At 44.5% G+C, this 21,143-nt stretch overlaps 1 protein-coding gene across 1 annotated transcript in view; it reads right to left on the reverse strand.

The window, feature by feature from the left end:
- USP46 (ubiquitin specific peptidase 46) overlaps nt 1-17,314 on the reverse strand; it is a 73,061-nt gene extending 55,747 nt beyond the window's left edge. The window contains exon 1 of the mRNA XM_068975090.1: nt 17,235-17,314. Coding sequence (XP_068831191.1) covers nt 17,235-17,270 — 36 coding nt within the window. The 5' untranslated portion in view covers nt 17,271-17,314. The remainder of the gene's footprint in view (nt 1-17,234) is intronic.
- Nucleotides 17,315-21,143: the final 3,829 nt, after the last annotated feature.

The following is a 21,143-nucleotide window of genomic DNA, read 5'->3' on the forward strand; positions in this document are numbered from 1 at the left end:
TACATCGGTAAGAAACGTGGTAACCTTTGAGAACAATGCACCGCAGTTTATTAAAAATAGAATCTGGGCTGGGACAAGTTCCAACAAGAAGACTGTAATGCTAGCTCTTCACAGCATGTCTGAAAGCAGTTGTGTGGCTGCCAAGGGGTGCAACAAAAACACAGAAGCAACAACAACAACTCGGGAAGAATGAATCATAAATGTATGAGATGTATAAAGAAAAACAGTTCTTTTAAAGCAATTTTAAAAGCAGCTTATAGGAAAACAAGTTAGAATGTCTTCCCTCAGGGGAGAGGGGATGAAGACAGATTCTTGCCCAGGAGGATGTAATCAGAACAATGGCACTGCAAGATCTAGAAAAGTCCATGAAGGATTTCCCTGGTTGGTCCAGTGGCTAAGATTCTGCACTCCCAATGCAGGGGGCCCAGGTTCCGTCCCTGGTCGGGAGAACTAGATCCCTCAAGCTGTAGCTAAGATTAATGAAGACCAGAAGCAGCCAAATAAAACTTTAAAAAAAAAAAAAGAACATTGTATATTATGCAGGAGCCAAAACTGAAAACAGAAACCAGGAAGGGGCCTTGAAGATCAGCTAGACCATTATACAGATCAAAAAAACCAACACCTAAGATCATACACATAAACCTACTTGCTCAAGATCACCCCAAGGCAGCCTACTCTTCTGCATCCTAAGGCATGCAGGATCTCTTTCGAGGTTGTACAAAGTATAGAAAGGCCCCAAATAACACGTAAGAATTCTAAGTACACAGAGAGTAAGTCGCTGATTATAAACCATGAATTAAAATACATGACAGGAGAGGTGAATGTTGTTGCTAAAACAACCTTTTAAAGTCGACATTCAAAAAAGGGCTATTTTACTTAACAAGCGGTCCCTGGTGACGCAGAGGTTAGAGCGTCTGCCTGCAATGCGGGAGACCTGGGTTCGATCCCTGGGTTGGGAAGATCCCCTGGAGAAGGAAATGGCAACCCATGGACAGAGGAGCTTGGTGGGCTACAGTTCATGGGTCGCAAAGAGTCAGACATGACTGAGCGACTTCACTTCACTTAACAAGCGTGTTTCAAAGTACAAAAGTATTTTGAGGACAAATTCTCAAAAGGACTAAAATTCCCAGACTTCTGATGACAAAAGGTCTTTCGTAGAGCCGTAAGGAGAAAGTGAAGCCAAAATGAAATGTTTTGTTTTCTTCTGGAAGGAAGTTTTTGATGGAGCTTCTTCCCCCCACACATCAAAACCAACAGAGATATTAAAATTTGGTGCTTATAAGGAAGGACTTAAAAATGAATAGCAATACTTCGATTAAAATGACAAATGAGAAATAAAAATAAATAAATAAAGTGATGCAACTCAAGATCTCAGGATGAGTCAGGAGCCAACTGCCAGAATTCAAGGATGGTTAAGGAGGGATTACAGTCACTGTCTTCCAAACATAATTAATAATAATAACAGATAACACAAAAAATAACACTGTGTCCAGTCACTGCTCTGAGGACTTAAGGTATACTTTACTCATTTTAATCTTCACAATAACTCTATGAGGTGGATACCATTACTGTTTCCATTTTATAAAGATAAGAAAATTGAGGTACAGAGGGAGTAAGTAACTTCATCCAATTTCACACAGATAATAAATACTGAAATTAGGTTTTAATTCACACCATCTGCCTCCAGAGTGTAGGCTCCCAAGCACTATACCACACTGACTCTCAAGGTCATAGGGTCCCCTCAGAGCCCCGGAACCGTAAGAATAAAAAACGGAGGAAAGAGAACAGGTCACAGTTAACAGATCTAAACCCCTACCTCTGAGGCACCACTCCAAATATTCTAGAATGTGGAACACAGGTGTCCTTCTCTGTAAAATCACCACAGAATACTGCAACCAGTTTAAAGAATATATAAAATTGAGGTTGAAAATCAGGAGAAACCTGAGATGTAATCAAGAAATAATTTTTTTTTTTCCAAAATAGTTTCAGGCTGTGAATTTTTATCCAGCCAAATATAATACTAAAAGAAAATATTACTGTTTAAAATAGGAGAAAGCAAAAACAAGATCAAAAAGTAGAAATCTAACAATGGAATAATGTGCATTCTTACTTCCCTAACATGGATAGATATTGACAATTAAAAAAAGAAAAGGAAGCCAGAGAGAAAGGACCCACCAGAAGTGTTCAGAATAAAATATGTTAATATATTAATATAGTTCATCTCTCAGTACTGGGACTATCTGGGATGGGTAAGTGGGGAGAAATGGTGTGAATTATGTATCAGGGGGAAAACTGTCATTTTTTTTCTTAGCCAAAGAAAGTGGCAAAGCCTCTGTAGAGACAGAAATGCAGATTGCAATTCTGTGCCTCTTGGCTCAAAACTAGTGCAGCCACTTCTCTGGCCCCTCAGTGCTGTCCCCTCTCCCCCAACTCCCACCACCTCCTCCTTAGCATTTGGCTTTAACATCACTTCTTCAAAGCCATCTTCTCTGACCCTTCCCTCTCACAGAATCCTGGGTCACTCTTCATGCAACTAATTACAATCTGTAATAATATATTTACTTGGGGCTAATGTCTTTAATATCTGTCTTCCCACTGGACCACAGATTTGGCAAATGACAGTCCCTGGGCCAGATGTGGCCCACTAACTGTTTTTGTAAATAAAGTTTTATTGGAACACAGCTGTGATCACTCATTTACTTATTGTAGCTATTTTCACAATATGACAGCAGAGTTGCGTAGCTGCGACAGAGACACATGGCCCATAAAGCCTAAAGGGCCCACAAGCCCTTTACCAACAGCCCTGCCAAGTCCTACACTGGACCATAAACTCTATGAGGACAGGACTGTGTCTGATTGGTCTACCAGGACCCTACAGAACACTTGACATGCAAAAGGCACTTACTAAAGCTGCTGACTGAATCAACTTGGTGGGTAATAAGCAGTGTGTGCCGCTTGTGCTTCAGAGAATTTCACATCTCTGTACTCATCAACTCCACTGTCAACCAGCCAAAACCATTCCACTTATTGTCCCCTTCCACTCCGCCAGTAACGGCAGAGCCAGGACTCAACCCCAGACCACTCAGCTCCAGAGCCTGAGCTTCTGACCACAGGCAGGGAAAATGCTCTACCCATTCAGACTTTGAGGAATTCCTTAGCTGCAGATGGAGGGTCTGGGCAGAGGGCCACGACTGGTTCTGACTGTGTCCTCCTTCTGCTGGCCCTCACACATCACCTCACCACCAGTGCACTGTACCCAGAGGAGTTCGGGTGCCATCCATCCTCCTCAGAGAACAGACACGTCACCTGGTCCCACAGAGCAATACCGACACTCTCCCCCGAGACGAGGCACTCACTCGGACTCACCACCTCCATTTTACAGGTAAGGGAAAGAAGTTAACGGAGGTTCAGTAAATTGCCAAGGTCAAGTGTTAGTATGAGGTGGAGGTCAGCTGCAAACCCACCATCTTATTTACCATCACAATGCCAACTCCCAGTTCAACAGCACTCCTGCACCTCCCTCCAGACTCCCACGAGGAAAAAGGCATTCACAGGAAGGCAGTGACGGGCATTTTCATTCTATACCAGGAGAGCATATCATTTCCATGCCTTTCTGGGGAGGGAGAAACAATGCTGGAAAAAACCTCAGTGTGACTTCACTTAATGACCGTAACACAGAGGCAAAAATGCCTGTAATTGAAGACAACGACCCTGGGATACATAATGATCCCAAGTCGTCACAGGAAGGACAGTAAAGAGCAGCGGGAGATTCCGGCCTGTGAAACAATTCTCCTCGTGGCTAGACACAGCACAACAAAGTCCTCAGGCAAAGGCAAAATGTCAACTCAAAAGGAGAAAACTGGGACTGGGTCTGTCTTCCAGCAGAATGGGAAAGAGAAAGTATCTATCCAGTCCCTGAATTCAGTGATTAGAAGCAAGAACCTCATTCTTTTTTTTGCTGTATTATTATTTTAAATTTATTTATTTTTAATTGGAGGATAACTGCTTTACAATGTTGTACTGGTTTCTGCCATACATCAACACGAATCAGCCATAGGTATACCTATGTCCCCTCCTTCTTGGACGTCCTTCCCATCCTCCACCCCCATCCCACCCCTCTAGGTTGTCACAGAGCATGGATCGAGGTCCCCAAGACATACAGCAAATTCCCACTGTTTTACATACGGTAAAGGGTATGTTTCCATGCCACTCCCTCAGTCCATCCACCCTGTCCTTCCCCAGCTGTACCCACTAGCCTGTTCCCTGTCTGCATCTCTATCGCTGCCCTGCAATTAGGGTCATCAGTAGCTTTCCTAGATTCCTATATATGCATTAATATAAAATCTACATTTTTCTCTTTCTGACTTAACTTAACTCTGTAAAACAGGCTCTAGATTCACCCACCTGACTAAGACCAACTCAAATTCATCCCTTTTTACGGAGTAATATTCCACTGTATATATGTACAACTTATTCATCTGTCGATGGACATCTAGGTTGCTTCCATGTTCTGGCTGTTGTAAATACTGCTGCAATGAACAGTGGGGTACATGCGTCTTTCAGAATTGTGGAAGAACCTCATTCTAAATCCAAAGTTCTGCAAAGGCACCAAGTTGCCTCCTTGACCATCAGGTGGCACAGGAATCCTGGTCAAAGAGGCTAACTCTGCAAATTTAATTAACAGGGTGACCTCAAGTACTTCCCTCACTCTCTCTAGCACAAGCTCACGGTCGTTAAAACCCAGTACCCACACCTGACAGCAGGGAATCCCTGCCCTTAGATCAGCATTGCCCTCTCAGAGATATTTTCGTCAAGTACACTGGAAACACCCTGTAATGTACTCATTATGAAACATAAAATGTAAAATTCTGTGGACTCCTCCCCCATTCCCAGACAGTGTTGCAATGGGAGAAAGCAGAGGGAACAAGGAGGTCTTCCCAGCAGTATTACTCAAAGTGTTATTAACCCTCTGCCAGGAGCAAAGTTCAGAAACTGAAAACATGTATAATGAATGCACAGAGTAATTTCCTATCTGTTGAGTTTAGTAACAACAACAACGACAAAAAAAAAAAAAAAAAAACCCTAGAGTTGGTGTTTTATGTATCTTTGGGGCTTTTATTCCATTTTGCAATTAATTTTTTATTGTAGTTTACAAAAGTATCAGTCTGTGACAGATTGAAAATAAAAATAAAACTTGGTCCTTCCCTACAGACTTTGAAAATAATTGCCAACAGCAAAACAGCTGAGTGAAATTGAGCTTGTTTTCTGAAATGTGTGAATAGCTGCTCAAGCTCACTCTTAATATGAGAGATGCAAACTAAAAATATACTAAGACACCATTTTCCCCCTATTGGCAAAGATCAAAAGGCTTTTGGATCGCACCCTACTTTGGCAAGGCTGGGGCAGCAACAGTCGCACCCATTGATAGTGGAGGGCAATTTGGCAAAACTCATCAAAGTTACAAATGCAGACCCATTGCAAGGAAGTCAGCTGACAGATACACCCCCGTATACGCAAAATGATGTAGGGACAAAGTTGTTCCCTGCAGCCTTGTTTGTTAAAAAAAAAAAAAAAAAAAGGCATGGAAAACTACCTCCATGCCCATCAGTGGGGGCTGGTTAAGTGAATTCAATACGTTTGGGCAACTGAATACTCTGCAGCCATAAAAAGAGAATGAGGATGCTCTTCACATAGTGGCACAGACCCAAGTCCAAGATACAAAAAGCAAAGGGCAGGTCCAGACTGTTCCGTATATGCTACAAGCACTATTTGTGTTTTTAAAAACTAGGAGAGAAACAAAAACATACTTGCTTGTATATGCATAAGAAGACATCACTGAATATAAGAGGAAGAAATGGCAAATACTGATGAATGCCACAGACAAGAATCGGAGGGTGGATATAATTGCAACACTGTATATCCTTTTGTACAATCTGAAATTTTTTTCTACCAGTAACTCATACTCCTTTTCAAAAACTTTATTTCAAAACTTTTAAAAAAGAAACTGAGCTTAGCCACTTCACGTGTTTTTGTTAAGAATGTCTCACTGTACACCAGATAACACAAAAGGGTATGTTTGTTGGCTTATCAGATGACTGAAAATCGTTGACTGCATCACGCGCGCTCGTTACTAGCAAAGGGAAAACACAGCATCCTGACTGATGATTATAAAAGCATTGCCACACACCAGCAGCCCCATGTCTTCCAACATCTCAGTAGGAAATCACAGCTTCTTCCTCCTTTTGTCCGCTCCATGCACATCCCCTCCCCAGGCCTGCCTCTGACTGGAAGCCCCAGTGAGTTTACAAGTCTGCTCATCTCCTTCTTTAGCGCTACTCACCAGGAGGAATGGCTCTTAGCATCTTACAGACCAGGAGACCTAACTCACCTGCCCAGCATCACAAAAGCTACAAAGTGGCAGGATCAGGATTGGAACTCGGGACCTTGGATCCCAAGTTCAGAGCTCTTTCCACTACATCCTGTGGACTCCTTTGCTAGTGGGAAGGAGGGGGCACCAGAAGAAAACAGCAATAAAATAAAATGGCCAGGTTCTGGGCTGCACTGCACATAAATGATGCCACTTACGCCCCACAATGCCCCAGGGAGGGAGGTGCTCTCATGACCCACATGCCGTGGATGAGAAGCACGTGGATGAGAGGGTGGAGCATGGCGAGCTCTCACACCCAACCAACCAGATCGCATCCACACACTGACCTGTCTCCCGAGGAAGCTCACCAGCCCACAACCTGCAAACCAGTTTAACAGTGTTACTCCAAGAGCCAGTTATACGAACCATCATAAAGAACTTCTTCTCTGAGCCAATGTCTCCCAAACCACAGACCATGAATGCCCAAAGAAGGAGAAATAATCTTAGGTGGCACGAATATGAACATTTTTTTTTAACTTTAGCAATTATACTTGATATTGTATTTAAAAAGTATATAACTAGCTCATCAAACCCATTACTTCACAGATGTCTTAGCACAGAATGAGACTGAATTAAAAGAAGCTGAACAGATTTAAGGATAACTGCTAAATAAATAAGTTCAGGTGGTTCACAGATATAATGAAAACCATGAAGGAAAACAAAATGACATTTGGGAATCATGGGTCTAAGGAAGTGGATCCAATCTCAGGAATACTCCAGCACATAATACACACGGGTTCTGAATGTCGCTTTATTTGTATTTATTTCATTTCCATCTGCCCTTCACTGTCCACACCACCCAGCCTCTCTCAGATGGACGAGGCAAGACCCCTGTTACCAAAGCAACTTGAAACCTTCTATCAAGGTTTGACCCTGAACAGTTCTGATTATACGTATAGTAGATCAATTAATATGAGATAATTATTTTGAGCATGCCCTCTCTCACTTTAAGTATCTGACCTGACGAACAAACTGGAGAGCCAACTGGGAGAGACCTGTGACCTCTCTCTAGCCCTTGTCACCCCAGAAACAGTGAGAAGGAACCCCACTTCCCCAGCAGCCACAGTCAGAACTGCACCATCTAGTGAATGTTGCCTCTGCTCTTGCCCAACCTCTTTGTCCAATCCTATTTTTCCCCAAATGCCCACTAAATGTAGATGGCAGGGCACAGTTAAAGGATCACACTGGGTCCTGCAATGCCAACAGCTCTGTGCTGTGATCAAACTAAAGAAAATGTTCAATTCACTAAAAAAGAATTATGAAAAGTAATATGTGTGAGGGCATCATGGTTCAAAATGCTTCCATAAGAGAGATATCCTTTGATTCTCTAAAAAAAAAAAAAAAAAAGCTGTGAGGAGGGTATTTCATCATGTCTTTTTGTGTTGTAAAGAGATGGGGAAACAGGCTCTGAGATTCACCAAGCAGGATTTCAAACCCGAACTGCTCCACTTTGGAGTTGTATGGAAAAAAAAATTGTTTTCATTTTCTTCCTAGGGTCTTAAGTGTGCTCCCCAAACCAAGATCATCTGGTCACGAGAGAGGGCCCCAGAAAGGCAAAATGTCAGCCCGCTCCTGACATACTGGATCAGAATCTGCATTTTAAACAAGCTCCCCAGGTAATTTCTGGGGACAAGACAATCTGAGGAGCACTGCTTTACTGCAAGGCAATCCTTCCATTCTCCCATACTGCATCTCTTCATTCATTTATCCAATACTTATTTTTTGTGCACCTACCACACTGTGCTGAATGCTGGGAAATCTGCAGTGAATAACAAAAACACAGCTCCTGCCCTCATGGGTTGCCAGTCGAACACAGTGGTTTTTCAACCTTGGGTGCTCACATAATCAAAGGTGGCACTTAACAAAAAGCAGATGCCTAAATCCCATCCCAGACCCACCTACATCTCTATACAGTCAAAAACGGAGGCTGAAACCCTAGATGCTGCTTATCAGAAAAGCTCCAATTCATGCACCTACCTTAGAGAATAAATTGACAGTATCTAGGAAAGCTGCGGGCAAGCGTATCCTAAGAGCAGCGTTTCTACTTCCAGGACTATATCCTGGAGAAATGGAAGCATGTGTGCAAAGAAGACAGGAACAGGAACACTCACTGCAGCAATGCTTCCAGACAGAAATCTGGGAAACTATTCAACTGTCCCTAAAAAAGGGAAGGAACAAGTAAACCATGGTTAAATAAAGCATACTGTTAAAGAGCCCTCAGGATGAATAAACAAATAGAAAGCTCAGTGGTGTCCAACTCTTTGAGGCCCCGTGGACTGCAGCCTTCCAGGTTCCTCTGTCTGTGGAATTTTCCAGGCAAGAATACTGGAGTGGGTTGCCATTTCCTACCACAGTGGATTTTTCCAACCCAGGGATCAAACCCGCATCTCCTGTGTCTCCTGTACGTGTTGGTATATTCTCAAATATAATTGTTGAGTGGAAAGAGATAGTTCCAAAAGGCTACATAATTTTATACACGCTCATATATGGATTCATAAACATGAAGCATAAAGACATGCATGGCAAACACACACCATCTTCAGGAAAATGGCTAGTTCTAGGAGGAGGGGAGAGGAAAGAGAAAGCGGTGGTTAGCGGTTTTTTCTAAGGTACTTAGTAGATCTGAAAAAAGATCTTAACCAAATACAACTAAAGTTTAAGTCTGCTAAATCTGAAGGTTAGAATTTGGGTATCTAATTTACATTAAATTACATTTTTCCCCTCACACATTTTTGGGTGCTAATGTTTTGTGATTTAATTTCTTTAAAATTCTTTCAAATGCTTCACAGGGGATGTAATATATAGTCAGGGTTGGGAATCCCTGTTCTAAGAACATGAAGCAATACAACTCTGTTTAATATCAGGAAATACATCTATAGAATGGCAATGATCTATAGCTCTTGAAGTTAAATTACTTCCTTAAATAATTTCATATAGATTAAAAAAAAAACTTTCACGTGGCAGATAGTTTCTACAAGCTATATATATATTTTCAGGAGGCAAAGGTAAGTATTACCCAAGGAAAGCAACATTTCTCAAACTGTGATCCTCAGTTCACCAGCAACACAAGGAAGAGGGAGTAAGGAGGAGAGGGAGTGTTTATTAAAATGCAGATTCCAGGTTTCCTGCCTTAGACCTACTTAATCAAAATCTCTGAGGGCAGAAACCCAGAGGCTGAATTTTTAATAAAAGAATGCACCCATGGGTGCAACTGTACACCGAAGAACCACTCAAGTATATTTTTTTAAGTTACTATTGCTCAAATTTTTAAAAACATGTGTCTTTATGTCACCATAAGGTGACATGCTTCATACTCTGAAAATTAAGGTGCAGGGAATGTTTTCTAAATGCTCGAGATCATAATTCCACAAGTATATGCAAGCAGATCCTGATGAAAACTGGTTTCCCACACAGTGTATCTAACCCTGAAGGACAAAGAAACGTATTTCAGGAAGAACATAACTTCACACTGCCTTTCTAAATAAAAGAACTTCAAAAAGCAACTGGGTAAACAGGAAAGCTCCACAGGTCCAGCCTTGCTGCTGGCCCCGACCCCAGAGCCAGACTCAATTAAACAGAAATGGTTAGCAGAGTAAGAGATGCCAAATTTCCTCTCTTAGGACCATCTTCTTCATTCTATAGTCCTTTTGCTACAAGTTTTCCACATCTTGTTAACATCTCCTTGGTCTGAGTATCTTCCATTCCATCCTCATCTTTCTTGACTTTTCCTTCCGCCTCCTCCATGTTCCCCTTCATTTTCTATTTCCCTACGTGCAAACGAAACCAATACCACAGTCCTGACTTTCAAGCCCTGGAAAACCTCTCTGGAGCCCCTGGGTTAAAAACAATCCAGTACAGGGACTTCGCTGGAGATCCAGGGGTTAGGATTCGGCACTTCCACAACCAGAGGTCTGGGTTCATTCCCTGGTGAGGAAACTAAGATCCCACATATACAGCAAAAAAAAAAAAAAAAACCAACCCACAGCACAGAGTGTGTGCATGTTGGGGGGAGGGTAAATTAAGAGGCTGGGATTAACATATACACTGTTGTATATAAAATAGATCACCAACAAGAACCTACTGCATACAGCACAGGGAACTATACTCAATATCTTATAATAACCTATAATGGAAAATAATCTAGAAAACAATATGTGTGTGTGTGTGTGTGTGTGTGCACGCCGAGTGCGTGCTCAGTTGCTCAGTCCTGTCTGACTCTTTGTAACCCCATGGACTGTAGCCTGCCGGCCTCCTCTGTCTATGGAATTTTCCTGGCAAAAATATGAAGTGGATTGCCATTTCCTCCTCCAGGAGATCTGCCCCACCCAGAGACTGAACCTGCATCTCATGCACCGGCAGTGGAAACTACCACTGAGCCATCTGGGAATCCCTATAAAAGAGAATAATGTGTGTGTGTGTGTGTGTGTGTATACACACATATGTATAACTGAAACTAACACAACACTGTAAATCAACTATATTTCAATAAGCAATTTTTGAAAATAAAAATTTAAAAAAACAGCACAACACACATGAAAAGATGTTCAGCCTCATTAGGAAATTAGAAATTGCACATTTTAAACCACAATGATATCATTTCACGCCCATCAGACTGGCAAAACTTTAAGTCTAACAATTTTGAGTGTCTGCAAGCACATGAAGCAACTGAAACTCCCAAACCTGCCAGCTGGAACGTAAATTGGTACAAGTGCTTTGAAGAGAAATCAGGTCACGTATTCGAGTCAAAGATGCCCGCTTCCTTTGACCCACGATTTCCCTTCTAGGTACGTACAACACAGGGAAAAACTGAACAGATGCACAGGGACACAAGTTCCCAGCGGTCATGGCACACAGACAAAATTCTAAAACTAGCCAAAAAATGAATAAATGTAACACATCTGTGTGATGGGATACTGTACAGTAGTTAAAAACCTAGATTGCATGCTTGCATTGATAAATCTCAAAATCATAACTTAAAAGCAACTTTGAAGTTGTTCAGTATTACAAAAGCATGTTTAAAACATGAGGAAGCAATACAGTATCTAGTGTACGAACACCTACATATTCAGGAAAAGGTGTAGAAACACATGATAAACACCAAATTCAGAACAGCGGTCACTGTCTGGTAGGAGGGGGATGGGGAAATGCTTACTCATATCTGTAATTATTTTATTTCTTCACAGGGTGTAGACACTGAGTGGTCACTCTATGCGTTTCCATATTTTTCTGCATGCCTGAAATTTATCACCACCTAGAAAGACAGTCCCACGTCTGAGCTACCTGAAAGCATTTGCAGGTTCTGAGAGCTGAATCAGAACTTGTTGGGAAGAAGGAAATTTGGACCTATGAATGGAAAGCTGAAACAACCAATAGGGTTCCCCTCTCCCTCTTCAAACTATGCATGGCAAAAAATCATTCTCAGAATTGTGGTAAAATTCCATGTAGAGGACTTGTGACACCCCCAAAATTCTAAGCCGCAATCCCAGAACAGAAACATTCCAAACAGCCTTTAGTGTTGACATAGAATTTATCTGCCTGAAGACACTTTTTTCCTGGTTCATTTTTGGGTGGCCTTTACTTTGAAAAGATCAGCAAGGCCTTTCAAACCCTTAAATGAGCACTGGGTTTCACCACAAATGAAGGTTTACTATAAGAAACTGCATTAAAATATTTAGGCCAGAAAAGTTAACTAGACTCAAAGTTAACTTTTACAGCTCTTCCAGTTGGTTTGCTTTGGGCTGGCTCCGTGGGTAGGCCAGAGATAAAACCACCAAGAGATACCTTTCTGATGATACCAAAGAATTCAATACCATCACAAAACTTCAATTCATTAAAACTAACTAGATAGACTAGGCCCAGTGCAGGGTGAAAAAAGACATGTGAACTTTCTTGTTTAGAAAAATTTAGGGAGCTTTCTCTTAATTGCTCAAGAGAATAAAAACTTTCAGTTACTACCCAAACACGCCAAAATTCCACATTACTGAAAAATAACTAGGTTTTATTGTTTGGGTGAACTGGAAAACACGAACCTGATATCCAGAAGCGGGTATCACAATCTTTAGTGAAAGTGAAGTCACTCAGTCGTGTCCGACTCTTTGCGACCCCATGGACTATAGCGTACCAGGCTCCTCCATCCATGGGATTTTCCAGGTAAGAATACTGGAGTGGGGTGCCATTGCCTTCTCCAGGAGAGCTTCCCGACCCAGGGATTGAACCTGGGTCTCCTGCATTATAGGCAGACACTTTACCGTCTGAGCCACCAGAGAAGACTTAATTCTAACAAAATACTGGCTTTCAGTTTTGTTTTCCCATATGATTCCAAGAAAAACAGAGAAGAATCTGTAGACCTAATTGTCAGGTCCTGACCCAACACAAACTCCTTCATGTTAGACATAAGAGGCCAGAAGAACAGAATGTTTTTTTAAACATTAACCCAGCCCACTTCAGGCTGCAATTTCTAAATCTGACGATTATCAGTGTAGATGCTCACAGATGACCTTAACCTCTCCTAGCTGATTTATTAACTCAGAGTCTCCAATTATCTTTCAATGGGAAGGAGTAACAGAGGAAGAAACACAGTCATCTCTTCTCTCAAATTTTGAGTTTTACATATTTTTAATTTTTTTAATGTTTTCAACTATTCTAAAAATGCCTGCCTCAAATAAGTAACTGACTTTCCAATATAAAATGATCTCTATAAATGTCCTCCAGCTTTATTACAAATTTCTAGTAATTTTATTTTCCCTTTACATCGAGGTGACTTCTATTTAAAAGAATTCAAATCTGGCACTCACAGTGGTGCCCAATAACATCCTGGGGTTGTTCAATGGATGCTGAAATGGTAATATCTGGTAAATTCAACATAGTTTCAAACAAAGTAGTTAAGAACTACTACTCACTAAGGAAGTTTCTGACAACCAAATGTATATACACATCAGTTCTACAAGTTGAGAAAGAAACTACGGTCCCAAGAAACACAATAATTTGTTCAATGGCACCATTAGACTCAAGCTTAGCTGGAGAGACACCCAATAGCATAGATTTCAGTTCTAAGCTCTTCTGACTACAATCATAGAAAATAAAAGAATCAAACTTGAATCAAATGCAAATTAAAGAAACATCCTGCTGTGATCACCAGTTTACTGTCCTGCTTCTGAGATTTTGCTCAATCTTGATCCGTGTGGCTATCCCACTGTATTGAGATAGTTTCATCTTTACCAATGTTATGCCCACAAGGTAAGAAACCATTGAGCTCCTTGGGGACAGCGACTCACCTCGCTCAATTACACACCTGCACATAATATGTGCCAACACTAACACAGAGATCCTCAATTCCAGGCACAAAACGTAATCTATTTGACACATGGCATTTCTTTCACGGAATATTTTACAGCACTATTCACAAATGAAATTAAGATTTGATGATTTAGGCCAATCTGCATCTGTACAAGTCACATTTCTAGAGGGCACATTTGGTTTCTACTAACAAATGCTTCCTCTTTAGAAAATTCCTCAGGCTTTTCAAACAGAAAATCTACCCCCAAAAAACCTTTCACTTAACAAAAGTTAAATCCATTAGCCTGGCCAAAATCAGAAGTCTATCAACAAGGGACATTTCCTCATGCTTGGTAGCAGCTAATACATTTAAAAAATTACAACATACCAGCCAAACAAGCTTTACTATCTCTGAACCAGACATGCTGTGTAGCTAAGGTGACAAGCCCTCAGCAAGCTGATCAAGAATCACTATGGCAGGAATTCACACGAAGTGAAATTAAGACAAACGGGAACTCGCATTAAACTGCCAATGGACAATAAAACCTCGGGGGTAGAAGACAAGTAGAGGGATGGGAGTATTTTCCACGACCCCTGTATCTAAAACTGGCACAAGAAGTGTGGGGAAAAGAGAAGGTGTTTATTTCTCAATCACACAAGGATTTGCAACAAGGTTTTTCCTGCTCTGCTGGGTCCTTTCTTGTCTGCTGGATGAAACAAATCCAGATTCAGTACTAGGTCCTGGTTTGCACAAGCCTTACCTAGAAGGATGAATCTTCTATCACTGTTTCTGTGACACACATCTGCCTGTTTAAAATATGCCAGATGACCTGCTTTTAAAAAAAAAAAAAAAAAGACGCAACTGTCAACTGTCCCTTCTTCTTACTACAACTCCATTTGGGACCAAATGGAGTTGGGACTGGGAAGATCAGTTAGAGCCCCCCCAGAGAGAAAAGAAGTGGTGAGGAGAGACCCACAGAAGACCTACCTGGAAACAATTCATCATTGAGTGAAGAATCTTAAGGGAGGTCCAATGAAACTGTATGTCTGAACGAGTGAAAAGACAGCAGTCTCATCACCCAGCCTCCTCTGTGGGAAGCAACACTGGGAGGGACCAGGGCACCAGAGCAGCCTTTTATAAGGGGGCGGGGTTAAGGACTCCCACCCCAGTCTCCCTGTATGGGCTTGGTTTGCATAAACAAACATTTATCTTAGCATTTATCTTAGCAGCTGCTTACATCAGGTCCAAGAAGACACTGTCCTTTAAACAACTGAAGATGACATAATAATGAGAAAGATGAAGCTGATCATCAACACCTGATACTCAGTAAGTACTTGCTACCTAGTAGGCTCAGTAACTCCTTTAATACCACAGTCACATGAGGAGGAACCATTATCATCCCCTTCTTGTAGATTAGGAAAGTAGGAGAGCAACTGGTTCTGGGACAAAAAGCTAGTGTATGTTCGAACCAAAACCCTGAACCCAGGAAGTCTGACTTTAGAGCCCAGACTCTTCATGTCCCTTACTCTAGGCACAGGGTCTATACCAGAATGTACAACTCCCAAGTTGTGAATTATTGGTTCCTCATCTCACTTGGGTGATGATCCTAAGTTTGGTGCCTTTTTAAGGACTTCACATGAGATGTCAATTCTCCACAGCCCACTCCTCTCATCTGCCCTGCAGCTTGCCTCTAGCTGAGTGTTGTTGGAAACAGGTTGTGACATCTGCTCAGGTGTGCCAAGAAGCCCCAGCTGCACTGAGGGCAGAAAAGAAAAAAAGCTGGAGGCTGGCTTCATCTTGGCACACGCTAGCTCTCAAGTTTCCAGCCTGCTTCAATACAGAGGTGTCACCACAAACAAGCAGGGCAGGAACACTACCACCGACGGCTCCACTGCCCTGTAAGCCCAAAGCCACCCCAGCAGGCACGAAAGAGAGTGTTAGAGTTGCTCTGGTTTCACAGTTCCCCTCAGGAGCTGGTCTTAGCAGACAGAGAAACCGGGAAGAGAGGCATCACCTTTTCACTGCACCAAGCAACATTAATGCCACTCGACAGAAGGGAGCAGGGGGCCTGTCTCCGCGTGGAGAAGAGAGGAAATGGAAACCCGCCAGGAGCCACCCACCACGTCTAACTGGTCCTGCGCCAGTATTTTTGCAGCTGTCACCCCGGGAAGGCCCAGCTTTTGCTCTGCCCACCACAGCAGTAGCCACGTCCAACAGCGCTGAAAACTGAAGCCAGCGCCAGTGGGTCTTGATTCCATCCCTGAGTAACACATGGCTCCTTAATGCTCCTTTCCCATGTGTTAATCTTGCAGGAGAATACGGGACAGAAGATTTGAAAAGCTGGGTGACGGGGGAAGGGCAGCCAGATCACCTTACTCCCAGGCTTTTCAATCAAGCCTCCTCAGATTCCCTTTAGCGGCCTGTGTTACTAGCTTGAGAGAGGTTTCCCCAAACTGGTATTAAAAGAGCATGTGTTCCATCCAGCTGGAGGAAGGGGAGACAGGATGGGGGCGGGGTGGGGGGTTGGTCCTTGGACAGCCAAGGCAAAGCACACACCCTCTCATCGTGCACAGGAAGGCAGTGCCTCACTCCAGGGGGCAAGCCTTGGTCCCCAAGGCTCTGACAAGTGGAAGTACCAGCAGGAGGCACCCTTGAGACCCAAGGGCTGGAGGTTGTTCCTGCAGAAGGCAAAGCAATGGGAGAAATACAAGTTAAAGTGATCACGATGTCGTGGGCCCCGTCCTCACCAGAGCTCAGCAATGTCCTCTTGCTGCGTCCACACCCACCGGTCCACACTTGGGTCTACAGTGACAGGCAGGATAACCCTGGAGACCTCCTCCATGCCCCCCAGCCGGCCCGCATCCTCAGGACCTTTAAATGTCACTGCCTTATGACCTTGTCCCCCTTTCACAGATGGGGAAACTGAGGCATCCACAACAAATGACCGTGCTTTCCCAAACCAGGTAGAAGTTCACTTCCCTGACCACAATTTTGCACTTTTTTTTTACAGCTCTATCACATTTCAGATTTCTCCAGACACACCGACTGCCTCTGCAAAGTGAATCTTAAATACAGTTTAAAAGAGTGAACTCAAAAATGAGATAAGGGCGGTCAGGGTGTCCGGCAGGGCTTTATCTTCGGCAAGAACATGGTGGGCGTCCCCCGCCACCCCAGCTTCTCCTCCAACCTGGTCCCCCGGGACGTCCGGGTTCGGCCTACCTCCTCCCCCCAAGACGCTTCACCGCAACCCGAGGGCGGAGGCGCAGCGGCGCGGGGACGCGCGGGCGGGCGGGCTCCCGGGTCTCGGGGCCGAGAAGGGGGCGGGGGGCTCCGGGCCCCTCCCCCGGCAGCTCTCCGGGCCGCGACCGGCCCGCCCAGCCCGGGGGCCGGGAACTTCTGGCGGCGCCGCACGGCCCCCGCCGCCCCCACCCCCACCGGCCGCTCGGCGGGCGTGCAGCTCGGGTTTCCCATTCTTCGCCTCCCCACGCCTGGGGCTCGACCCTCGAGGCGGCGGCGGCGGCGACCACTCACCATATTACAGATGGAGGCGATGTTTCGGACAGTCATTAGTCTAAAGGTTACAGCGATCCCGCACCGCCATCTTTACAAGGGGAAAACAGGACCGGCCATGGTGGAGCGCTCGCGGGGAGGCCGGGCGCGGCGGCGGCGGCGGCGGGGAGGCGGCCTGGGGTCCGGCTTTCAGTTTGGCTGGGAGAAGGGAGGCCGGGAGGGAGGAGAGGAGGCGGGGAGGGCGGGGAAGGCGGGAGGCGGGCGGGAGAGCGGAGGGGCGGGGAGTGGCGGAGCGAGGGAGCCTGGGCCGCGGCCGGCGGCGCCGGGAGGAGGGGCGGCCCGAGCGCCGCGTGCAACCCGCACGCCCCGAGCGCTCCCGCCGCGCTCCGGCCCCGACCCGGCCCGGGTCCCCGCGGCTGCTCCTCCCGCCTCCGCCGGCCGCCCCGGCTCGGCTTTTCTCTTTTTTCTCTCTCGGCGTCCGGCTTCACTCCGAACCGGCTGGAAAGCGCGGCCAGGCCCCGGCTCGCGCAGCTGCAGCCGGTCCCCCGGGCGGACCCGTCCGCGCCGGCGGCCTCCTCCGCCCAGCTCCGGCCCGCGGCGCCGCCGGGAAGCGAGACCGAGCCCGCGCTGGGTGTCGGCCGCCGGAAGGCGCAGCGCGCGGGCTGGGGACTCGGGGCCGCTTTCTCTCTTCACTTGCTCTTTCTGGCCGCGCGGCCCGCAGCAGCCCCGCGTTTTCACGTTCCGGCGAGTGGAGGAGGCAAGGGGCAGGGGTGACTACGTCCAACTTTTCGTTTGTCCCCGGGTTTCCAGCTAGATGGCACCAGCGGGGACCCACGAAGTAAATGGGATCAGGACACGGGCGTGCCGAGAGCCCTTGGCCTGCCGGGTCGAGGGCGCCGGGAGGGGACGGGAGCGTGGGCCGAGGCGCGCTCAGGCAGTGGGTGACAGCAGCAGGTACAAAGGGGAAGTCTCGGTACTGAATAAGGACTAGGGATGGTCCAGGGAGCGGTGGAACCTGGAAAGAATGAAAAACAAACTTTTCCGCGTCTTCTAGAAACACCTACTTCTCTCGGGGCCACCCAACTTCTTCAGGTTTGGAGGGTCATTGTATTGGCTCATACACATTTCCTGCATACACAGTCGTGGTTTTTAACTCAAAGCGCGAATCTGCACCACTTAGCAGTTACGTTCTCTGAAGTGGAGGAGCCCATTTCCGAAGGTGTAAAACAGTTCTCATACAAAGTTGCAGTTTTATGCTTTCAACAGAGAAGTTGTACCAGGGAAACGCCTGACAGTTCTTAAACCGATATATTTAATGACAAATCGAATTAGAGGAGAAATTAATAAAATTGAAGATAGCTTTTATCTAACCAAGAGGAACATACTGGGAAAATAGCTCACTTCCTGTCCTCCATTATCTATTTAGTGTTATGCTCTTTAATAGTTGAAGACCATTGATTGTTAATGTCCCTAGGACCTGGGACGGAAATAAGAAAACGGAGACTAAAAGTTTCGTTGGGGGTCATCTTGGCTCTGGATATATAATGGATTTCCAGACATCAATTCCTGCTTAAGTTATTCTGCCTACATCTTATTTCCAAACAGATCCTGATAATGATGGTAGCTCACTTTGACTTTTTACCATTGTCAGTCGTGATGCTCTTTACATTCATGATCTTGGTCACCACCAAACCCATCAGATGATGGATCCTATTATAATTGCCTTTTGTAGGTCAGTTATAAAAAAAAAAGCTTAGGATACCAAGCATCCTATTTCCATCATGTTACCCATATGTTACAACTGAAGCTGGGTTGTTAATCTGGCTGAGCACCTTGAAGACAACACAACAAAACACCCAACCTATGGCCAGTTAGGGTAACTGACAGCTGGGTGAATGTGCCTGCTCAGTGGCTCAATCACATCCCACTCTTTTGCGCCCTATGAACTGTAGCCCTCCAAGCTCATCTGTCCATGGGATTCTCCAGGTAAGAATACTGGAGTGGGTTGCCATTTCCTCCTCCAGAGGATCTTCCCCACCCAGGGACTGAACCCATGTCTTTTGCATTTCCTGCACTGGCAGGCAGATTCTTTACCACCGTGCCACCTGGGAAGTCCACAACTGACCCCTGTAAAGGTTTAAAACATTATACTTGAGGAAAGTCATGAAACAAGTTCAGGAGCAACCTCAAGGCTAGAACTCAGGACTCAAAATTTCACAGACATTCCACTATAAAAGCATTAATACAAAACCTTAAATAATATAGAAATTTTGTACCATAATAGGGTTCAGAATTCTGCCATTAGTATAGCATAATGGATGGCAAAATCCACAGGATTGAAAATGCCATTGACAGTGAAAATTGAACATCGTTGGATTACTGAGTGCTATGTCAGGAAGGCATCCTTTGCATGAACAGCCTATAGGCTAAAACCCAAGTGTTCAATATAGACAAACATTCAGATTGAAACTCAGTGAATTACAAACACAACAAATCAATTGAACACAGCAGATCTTGTCAGACTCATGAATATTTAAATATATTTTTACACTACTATGAGGTTGGTATTCACAGGCCTAAATCAGAAAGGGCATTAGTTGAAGAATTGTAACCTCAGTCTTTTTCAGCGGTAAACATTGTTTGGAGGTGATAAGATGCAAAGTAATGAAAATGTTGACAAGCTAATGAGAATTTTTAGGAGAAGTGTTTCATATATAGGGGCCAGCTGATACGAAGGTATAGAGTAAAATCTGGGCAAAGTACACAAGTGGAAAGTTGGGACATAGCCTAGCACTAAACAGATGAAGGAACATGACTCAGGCCAGGCCAGTGAAAGCACCACATGGCCCAGCCACAGTGACTGTTTCAGCTAGGAGGATGTGATATACGCTGAGTCAATGAGAGTTGGCCCTGGGTCTTTGGGGAAAGCAGTGCTCCGCTGCTGTAGTTTGCTGAGCTGGTACGATATCTAGAGCTTCTGTCTTTTCACTGCTTGAGTGAAGAAAAATAAAGCTGAGAAATGTAAAACAACATCTTTTGTCCTACTGCTGCCAAATCTATATCCTGGCCTCTTCAGTAACTCAAGGTGGTAATGTCCTTGTTTTCTTCGGTCGTTCAAATTGAGTGACTGCTGCTCACGACCGAAACAATTCTAAAACATCATTGTCTCCCTGTTCCCAAAATTCATTAGGTTCATTCTAAATTCATGGTGTTCCCTTTTCCTCTGTTCTCTTCCCACTACGTGGATATTTCATCTTCTCCATGATGCCGTCCAAGGTTGCTTCCCACCACCACCAATGAAGTATATGCAGATGGTTCGTGCCCCTCTGTTGTTACCAGTTTTGTGTCATTGCCCTCCTGCTTCCCCTCTTGGCTTAGTTACTGTTATGCAGCCTCCAGATGACCTGAGACAAGACGGGATGCCTTCGTCATATGTTCTCACAGCGTCATCCCCCTTCCCTTCATGGACCTTATATTTGTGAATTGCTTATGCCATCCAGCACACAGCGTGGAGACAGTAGAGTGGGTGGTTAAAAAGGGGAGTCCTGGATCCAGACTCTCTGGACTTGGGCAAATGTCTCACCTTCTCTATGCCAAAATTCCTGGATCCATAAAAAGAAGAGGCCCTTCATAGAGTGATTGTGTTAGTTTATGTAGAGTATTGTGATTGTGTTTGTTAATGTAGAGTACAAAACTATGGCTGATGTGCATAAGTGATCACTGCTATTATTTTTGTGCATGTGTTTAATAATATGTTTCTCATCTCAGATGTGAAGTGAGAGGTCTGTTTTTGCTTACCATTTTACACCTAAGACACAGTGCCTGGTCCGAAAGAGCAGGCAAGAAATCAGATATTAAATATTTGGGCAATTGCCTCTCTCCAAGTGGCCTGGAAGCTCCTAGAGGGAAGGTACCTTGTCTTTTGTATTA

Source organism: Capricornis sumatraensis, chromosome 7 (genome assembly GCF_032405125.1).
Source record: "Capricornis sumatraensis isolate serow.1 chromosome 7, serow.2, whole genome shotgun sequence".
In the NCBI taxonomy this organism is placed as follows: Eukaryota; Metazoa; Chordata; class Mammalia; order Artiodactyla; family Bovidae; genus Capricornis; species Capricornis sumatraensis.